Source organism: Miscanthus floridulus, chromosome 8, assembly GCF_019320115.1.
Source record: "Miscanthus floridulus cultivar M001 chromosome 8, ASM1932011v1, whole genome shotgun sequence".
Lineage (NCBI taxonomy): Eukaryota > Viridiplantae > Streptophyta > Magnoliopsida > Poales > Poaceae > Miscanthus > Miscanthus floridulus.
The window spans coordinates 156,112,780-156,122,178 of record NC_089587.1 but is presented as its reverse complement, the minus strand read 5'-3'; the positions used below and the strand labels follow the sequence as shown (position 1 = coordinate 156,122,178).

The 9,399-nt window shown below is 42.0% G+C and overlaps 1 protein-coding gene across 1 annotated transcript; it reads left to right on the top strand.

The window, feature by feature from the left end:
- The first annotated feature begins 280 nt into the window (after positions 1–280).
- Positions 281–4,210, top strand: LOC136473805 (zinc finger protein GAI-ASSOCIATED FACTOR 1-like). The gene is made up of 3 exons (XM_066471440.1): positions 281–416; positions 2,632–3,028; positions 3,271–4,210. Exons 1-3 carry the CDS (start codon positions 281–283, stop codon positions 4,208–4,210), a joined length of 1,473 nt encoding a protein of 490 aa, XP_066327537.1.
- The last annotated feature ends 5,189 nt before the right edge of the window (positions 4,211–9,399 follow it).

Here is a 9,399-nt window from a genome sequence, read left to right as displayed (position 1 = left end):
ACCGTCTGATCTAATTAAATGAATGGCTCACAATTATTTGAGGATACCACATTAAAGCCCTATAAAATCCTTTAGAAACAATAAACGGAACATTGATGCGCTGATGAGGCAATCAGATTTGCATTCTATGGGTTAAACAATATAGTCGTTGATGCTGACAGAAAGTTCATCAACCATTTTCCTATTGTCTAATTGCTGCCCCTTCGTTCCGTTGTGCATAAATCACCATCCCCTTCACGTTGCTGGCACCCTCTGCAACCAGTATCTGGACCTCCAAGCAATGGCACACACGTCGGAAGAATCCCTCAACAACTTCCAGCAGCAGGCAGAGCTTGAAGCTTGCCCTGCTGGGTCAAGCAAAGCTGACACAGCCATGCCTGTAGGGAAAAAGAGACGAGGCCATCCAGGAACTCTAGGTATGATGCTTCAACTTGATTTTCAACTAGCACGCACACTTGTTTTCCATAAACAATAAGTCCATGCCGGATTTTTTTTCCCAATCAAGATGGCAGAACACACGTGCAACTGCAATGTAATTAACTCAACTCAATGTTTAAAACAATTAATGGTCTTTGTTCTTAATTACAAACTTATGAGAAACCAAATAAAGAAAGATGAAGATTTCTGAATCTCAGTAGAGACTCTGTATATTGACCTACCCTTCTGCGCATGAGAATCCAGGTACACAAGAAAAGTGTTTTTTTTAAGAGCAGGAGGGGCAAGGAGCCCCTACTGGAAAATTTATTAAACAAAGAACTGAGTTACAAGATTACAGTAAAGGGAAAACAGAGAAAAGTGTTCTTGTGAAGTGTTGTTTTGGCTCTTTACTAAGGAGCTCATGATATCATGTTTTACCTAATTACCTTATTAGATTATAGTTTTCATCATGTTTTTTTTTTGTTTGGCCATTAGTATCAGCTCTATGCCTATCTCCAGTTCTCCACAATGCATATTTTTACTTTGTGCAGACTCATTCCCACCAAGATTTGAGATACATAGATGGAACTAAAACATCTGAATAGATAGATAATCATCATAATAAATCGAACGTTTCACTTTACAGCATTGATTCATGGACATTTGTTCGCACACGAACACATCACCGTATGCCTCCGGCGTCGAGCAAGATTCGCAGGACACATCGGAGGAGGAGCCTCACTCGGAGCGCGATACGCAAGACACACGCCCAGGAGTGACCCCGTCAGGGCGTGCGGTGGCTATGGGCTGCTCTAGCTGGCCTGACCTATCTAGGGCTTTGTCGTCGTTGAATCAACGAACATTGTCGACAACGAAGAACGAGAAGCAATAATAGATAGAGAAAGTAATGTAAAGGACAAAATAGTAGATGTATTTGATAGATTCGATTGTGTGTTGTCAATCGACCATCACCCCTTATATATATATAGGGCGGTTGGTCTGAGTCCTAGTCTTGTTCAAACTTTATCCGGCCAAGCATTTAGTTAGGAAATATTAATCTCCAATACTCCGAACAGGTTTTAACCTTCTCGTAACACCTCTCGTTAGCACCAATACGCATGCATGCAGCTATACACTTCTCCTCGGACTTTGCATTGCTCGTTCTTCCTTGCCCAACCCGGAATCAATTATTTCCTCTTTACCTCCGATTTCTTTAACGAGCATGCTACCTGAAATCAACTGGAGCTTCCTTCTTCATGTGTCTGATCGCCAATCTTCTCGAGAGAGCGCAACCAACCAAAACCAAAGTTATTGGAAAGGACATACAAGACGCCAAACATGTCTGCACTATCCAGTAAGTCCAGATAATAAATAAATCACACTTGATGCTATATTAACCAGCCTAGTCGAATGATTATATGACGTTAACCAAACCAAGCTAATTTATGTTATCTAGTAATCGGCCACCTTAAATATAGCCGAACTGATTAAACTGAGGCCCAATCACCAAATCATTTTAATAGTCAAATTTGGCTATCAGACACACGAGCTAAATTTGAGTGTCAACAACATCCTAAGTAGCAAAGATGCCAAAGGATGCTAGCCCACTTGGTTAGCAGTTCTGGAGGCACCCCTCAGGTCCTGTGTTCGAACTCCCATGAAAGCGAATTTCAGGTTGAGGGTAAAAAAATCCCCTCGCTCGCCCCTGTGTATGGATGGGGCGGGGGTTCAGGGATTTTCTCGGTCTATATGAGAAGGCATTCTTAATCACAATACCGTGGGGGGTGGTCATGACCCCTGCAGGCCGAGTTTTTTTTAAGTAGCAAAGATAACCAGATTGTTCTATAGGACATACTCTCTTCATCCAAAATTATAAGTCATTTCAACTTTTTTTTAGAATCAAAGCATCTCAAGTTTGACGAAATTTCTATAATAGAATAAATAACATTTATGATACCAAATAATTATCATTACCCATTTTTCATTAATTATATTCTTATAGTATGTTGTCATAATTTTTGGTAATTATCTCTATAATTTTAGTTACCTTAAGATGCTTTGACTCTCAAAAAAGTTGGAATGACTTATAATTTGAAATGGAGGGAGTAGGTATCAACACGCCTCATTACAGATGGAGGTGATAAAAAGATAACTAGAATATGTGCACTTCAGCATGTGAAAACCTAACATTGGTTCATGATATACCTTTGGCAGATCCTGATGTGGAAGTAGTGGCTTTGTCACCTAAGACACTCTTGGCAACAAACAGATACATATGTGAGGTTTGTCACAAAGGCTTCCAGAGAGACCAGAACCTCCAGCTCCATAGGAGGGGCCATAACCTACCATGGAAGCTGAAGCAGAGAAGCAGCACTGAAGCTAAGAAGAAAGTGTATGTCTGCCCTGAGGTCACCTGCCCTCATCATGATGGAAGCCGAGCATTGGGCGATCTCACAGGCATAAAGAAGCACTACTCCAGGAAACATGGGGAGAAGAAGTGGAAGTGTGACAGGTGTTCAAAGAAGTATGCTGTTCAGTCGGACTGGAAGGCGCACACAAAGATATGTGGCACAAAGGAGTACCGATGTGACTGTGGAACAATATTCTCAAGGTATGTCTATGTTCATTGTTCACACTAATCCAGTTTGTTAAAAACAAATAAGTTTACCAATTTTGGTAGACGTCAAACTATATGTACAGAAACTAAAGCAACGCAATGCCAATGGAATGTTCAATTCCTTGACATCCTTTAGCATTGCTGGGAATATTATATACGACTTACAAGTATTTATATTTCATATATCAACTTTTGAAAATTTACCTTCAAATTCAATCAATTGTATATAATTGCAGAAAGGACAGTTTCATCACACATCGAGCCTTCTGTGATGCACTGGCTGAAGACAACTCTAGGGTTAACCACAACCTTGCAACAATGGTGGGAAGTCTGCATGGTCACCAGCAAAATATCTTTTCACATGGAGTACCTACCTTCCCCACTTCACCAACTGATGTGATGGCAAACTTGTCCAGCAATGATCATAATTCATACAGTCATCTGAGATCTTTATCCCCTTATGCTCTGATTACAAGAAACACATCATTGTTCTCCAACCAGGTATCACCCAAGGATTCAGGCTTTCCCCTTGATGGAAGCGCGTCAAGTAACCCATATATGTCCATGAATTCCCCATACATGTCTGCTACTGCACTTCTACAGAAAGCTGCAGAGATGGGTGCGAAGACCAGCCAGGATCCTATATCACCATTACTCCTAAAAAGCTTCCCAAGTAACGTGACAACTCCTAGTCCTAGAGATCACATGGTCATATCTTCTGGAAGACAGGGATACTGCCTCGGGAATTCAGCAGCTAGCAGTGTTGGCATCATGGCAACTGAACATGAGGGCTCTTACATGAGTGGTCGCAGTAACATTCTCATCAACACACCATGGGTGAATAGTTATAGGCCTACCACAGCGCCCTTAATTGGACTAATGAATCATCCATTTGGAATGAGAGTAGAGAAGGAGAGCTCTGACATATTTCCTGGAGGCCAGACGCAACACAGCAGGCAGGAAAATATTTCACGGGTAGGAGATGCTGGACTAACCCAGGACTTTCTAGGATTAGGAGGCAGTGGGAATTTGGAAATGACTTCTGAGACTTACAATGCAGATGCGACAGCATTGAGCTATTCTGGTGAGCAGCAAAAGCTGCAGGAACATATCTACTCTTACCATCAGTCATCTCTTGGCTCCATTGCACTGGAGAAACCCATTTGGGAATCCTGATACAGACATTTTACTTACTCGATCTGGTAGATCAGCTTCATAAGATTGTCCTTGGACTTGGAGCAGCAGTAGTCATTTAGCTGGTATTAACATGTGCCAAGCAATAAAAGCCTTGTTCTGTTAGGCTAAATGGAATTTATAAGAGCATTTCTATAGGGCAATTAGAAGGGGTAGCTCAGTATCTTGTCTGCATCAGAGTGACCACAAGGACAGCTTTAAGGAATTTCTGTAGTTTCATTCATGGTACATCAATAAATACTTTGCGTTCTGTTGGAAAATGAAAGCAAGACATATGGATGCTGATTTTACTTCTCATTTGATGTTTTCTGGTTCATAATGGAAAATGGAGTAACCCAGCTCATAAAATGGATGCAGATTATTGTAGAACAATCCATTGGAGTCAACAATTTATTTTACTTTAGTTATAGCAGAATAAGAAGAACCGCAGACAATGGTGTTCTTCAATTTTCAAGTAGCCAGCAATAGATTTATTGTACTCCTAATTTTATGCAGCTTTAGTCATATGAATGTGGTGTTTCCATTTTTTTCCCCACAACTGGTGCCCTATTTCGTCGGGCATGCTCCAAATATTTGGGCCCTGAAGTAATTTGGCACTGTTGCTGCCTACTAATACTTCGATGTCTCCCACATGACTACATGTTGCAAATGTACCAGATATAGCAATTGATAAATCTGTATATACGGGAAAGAGATAGACTGAAAAAGATGCCAAATGTATTCCTAGAATTGAGAATACCCATACCATTCACCTGAAAGTTCCGTTGATGTTGTAAGTGGAGAAAAGCCAAAAAAGCAAGTGATACTATTGATGGCTGAGCTACTTGAGGCCTTGTTCGATTTGATGGGATTATAGGTGTGAGTTGCAGCTCCTATTGACACCATTTGAGGCTAATTTGATTAACTATACTATGCAAAATGTTGCCTATATGTTTGGTTAGGTGTCTAGGGACTTATTTGTGGTAATCTGCAACTTTGAGGGTCTTTCTGTGTCCAAACCAGCCCAAAAGAGCATCCCGAGCTCCCTATTTCTGTAGGTGCTTGTTCTTCCCCTTTGGGGGTTGAGAGAGGGGGGGATTTGAGGAGAGAGGCTTTGACCTACCTAATCAATGCATTAGAGAGTGAAGCAAAGGGGATTTGGAGCCTCCCCCAACCTAGTTGGTTTGTATCTTCATCTTCAAGTGGATTGCTTGCTCGTCGCCGCCTGTGGTTTTTCGCAAGGGGTTTCCACGTAAATTTTAGTGTATACACTTGATTTGGTATTTATCTTACCATACTTGTTGATTGGTTCCTATCTTGCTTGCTATTATGCCATTTTGTCTAAGTTCATGGTGTATGGTTGAGTTAGCATATGAGGCATACATGTGTTCTTTGATATGTTGATGAGAATTGATGTGTCAGTGAGCTGGTCTTTGCAAGTATACTCCTTATTGTGAAGTTTGGACACAGCTCCTTGTTTGAAGAACTGATAGTACGGGGCTGTTTTCTAGTATGCACATAAGGTGTTTAGTGAAATGCTTGGGAGTAATTAGCTTGCTAGTTATGATGTTTCCGCTATCCCTATGTGCTCACAAGTGGTATCAAAGCAGTTAATTATCAATGAAACCTGTTAGATTGTTGATTTGCATAAATATGTCAATTTAGAAGTAAGCAAGTTTGTTGTTACTTGTTGACATTTGTCTATGGCAAGTTTTGTTCATATTAGCTTAGTAATTTGGAGACATATTTGATTTGAGCCATCTTGTGGTGGTTATAAATCACTCGGTTGTACATCCTACAATTTTATGAAGCTTTGAGTCACGTTATGAGTTGAGTAGCTTGAGTCGTGCTGTGCGGCATTCTACTTATGCTTTGGACACTTATATGGCTTTGGGTTCTTTTTGGGAGAGAATTTGATTTGCTATAGCATGGTCCACCATTGCACCACAATGGTGATGTTCGAAAGATAAATAGAACATTGATTTGTGAAAGCTCACTGCATGCTCTCCCATGCATGGTTGAGATTTTTACATTGGCTTACTACTTGGTGATTCATTCTTTCTCTATAGTGACTAACTGTAGACCTTTTGGAGGAGGTATGATCTTTCATTACTGTTTTTCCTCACTATGCTAACCGAAGGTACATTTCTTGCCTAGCATTGTTATATGTTCTTTTGGGATATTTGGAGGATTGGCAGTTTGTTGGACCCTTATGATTGATTTCTGGAGTTTAAGCGTGCCACTTGTGGTGATACATTTCTTACCCTTGTCTAACTGTCAGTTTTCTGGTGACCATAACTTGCTTGACAAATCTTGCTCCATTCTGCTAGTCTACATTATGTTCTACTTTAGGTAGAGTTCAATTAGCTGTTCTACTAAATCTTGTCATTGCGACAAAAAAGCATGGCATAAGGGTAAAAAGTTAGTAGTGATGTAACATTTGAGGTGGATACTATTGTCATAAGTTATCAACTATTGAGCAACATTATTTCAACCATTGTCCAAGCGACTGTGAGAGGATGTACTACAGATTGTCACATCATCCAGCCATTTCCTACTTGAGATAAAGCAGATAGACACCATGGATTTTGAGACAGTTGATATGTGATTGTGTCGACAATTAGCCCGTTTGTGATGGTTCCTATTGTATACTGCTGTGAGAATGAGGAATCATTAGCTGCTACCATCCGGGTATGGTATATTGTGAAATTTGGGCTAACATTGGCATTTGGTTTAGTTGCATTGAGGTTAATGTATGCGAAGCCGAGCTCATACAAGAAATCTATATGTTGTTCTATATGCAAATACTTGGACTCAAGAATACATAAAAGGAAATTTGATTTCTGGTGTTGTCTATCATGGAAGAGATGCACTTTGTAGATTGCAATTGGGTCTATATTGGTTTGCAAGTTAATATGCTATTGCTCCTTTGTCTAAGACTTGTTGGTTATGAAAGACTTCAATTTATCATGAGAGGTTTGTCCATCTGTTGGTATCTCTCATTAATGAAGTTCTTTGGATGCTTCAGTTGGTTGGAGATGTTGGTATCACTTGAGACATTATCTCCTTTGATCCTTTGGAGATGTTGGTCTATGTCCAAGTATATCGCCATTATGAAGGTATCTTTGTGACTTCAGTCTATTCAAGGGATTTGGTTACCATAAGGCATTCTCTCAGATTGTGTGAAGTTCTTTCATTTTAAAGTCTTGTTTGTGGTCGTCAGTTCGCTTTTGGCAGTCAACATTCAGTTGGAGCAATTGGTTATTTGAGATTGATTTTGTTGGGAACCCTGTTGTTCTAATCTACAGTTTGCGGATACCATTGGCATCTGATGAGGGGGCATTGTTTGTCCTTTGGTGATTGCTATGTGGGCTAGATGCATCTTCTTTTGTGGCATTGTTACACTAGATTTGGTTCATTTGTTCAAGAAGAGCCCTTTGCAAATTTGTTCATCTTGAGGCAGTTTCAGATGGTTTGTTATATTGCAATTGTTTTGTATAGAAAACATCTAGTTGCAGTACATTTGTATCACCACTTTGAATTGTGTATGAGGAAGTGACACTACAATACAAAATCTTTTGCGCAACATTTGCAAATAGGTCTCGGAGGCGGGCAGCAATTTAAACCGCCTCGGTTAATGCCTGGATTAACCAAGGCGATCATTTTTTATTAACCCAGATGATTAAACTAAAATCTATTAACCAAGCCATTTTTAGAGGTGGACCTCTTATAAGGCTTGCCTCAGTTAATAGTGGCCAAGCCCACTAGCAACCAGAAAAGCCCAAACCTGCCCAATATCACCCCTGAGTATATATACAGTGATCTAGGGTTTCACTCAGTCACTCCCTCTCTCAATCACATCGCTCCCTCTCTCCCTGCGGCGCCCGATGCATCTCCCTCTCTCCCTGAGCGAGCAGTGGCGCTTCACTCCTCTCCATCCCTCTCTCACTCCTCTCCCTCCATCCCTCCCTCCAGAGCGAGCACGGTGGCGGGATTAGTGGGATGCGGCGCGCCCTTCCTCCATGGCCTCCATAGGGCGACGCAGGGTGACCAAGGCGGTGGCACGTCCCTCCTTCCCTCTGTCCATGGTGGCGGCATGCTAAAAGGATCAAGATGCCCAAGAGGGGGGGGGGTGAATTGGGCTAATTCTAAATTTCTTTGCAATAATTAAATCCTATGGTTAGCCCAATTAACCCCTTGTGCCTAGAAAGTGTTTCTAATTGTTCTACCGCACAAAAGACTTGCAACCTAAATTCCAATCCTACTCTAGCATGGCAATTCTATGAATGTAAAGACAAGAATTGAATTGCTCAAAGTAAATAGAGAAGGAGCAACGCGGCGATGTTTTGCCAAGGTATCGGAGAGTCGCCACTCCCCACTAGTCCTTGTTGGAGCACCCGTGCAAGGGTGTAGCTCCCCCTTGATCCGTGCAAGGATCAAGTGCTCTCTACGGGTTGATTCTTCGACACTCCGTCGCGGTGAATCACCCACAACCGCTCACAACTTGAGTTGGGTCATCCACAAGCTCTTCGAATGATCACCAAGCTCCCAATCACCACCAAGCTATCTAGGTGATGGCGATCACCAAGAGTAACAAGCATGAACTCTCACTTGACCACGACAAGCCTAACAAGAAGGGTGGATGCATACTTTGCTACTCTTGATCTTCACTAAAGAGGGCTCTCTTTGGGATTCTCAAATCTTAATCACCTCACTAGGACCTTGCTCTTCTTGGCACTCTCTAAGGTGTTTCTCAGCTGTTGGAATGAGCAAAAGTACCCCCACACACGAGTGGAGGTTGTATTTATAACACCAGCTGAAAAACAAACCGTTATGTGCCTCTACGGGGTGACTGGACGCTCTGGTCATGTTGACCGGACGCTCTGGTCAGCACACCCCGAACTCCAGTGGCTAAGTGTTGACCGGACGTGTCCGGTCATGTTTTCCCCTCACTAGAACCTTACTGATGTCGACCGGACGTTGGACCCCCAGCATTCGGTCACTTGCTGAGCAGTGTCCGGTCAGTAGCCGGAACCTGATCAGCGTCCGGTCGGCATTGACTGAACGTGTTCGATCAAGATTCTCCCTCTCTGGGACCTTATTAGAGTCGACCAGAGGCTAGCCCTCAGTGTCCGGTGACTTGACCTCGTAGCGTCCGGTGACTTGACCTCGCAGCGTCCGGTCACTTCCAA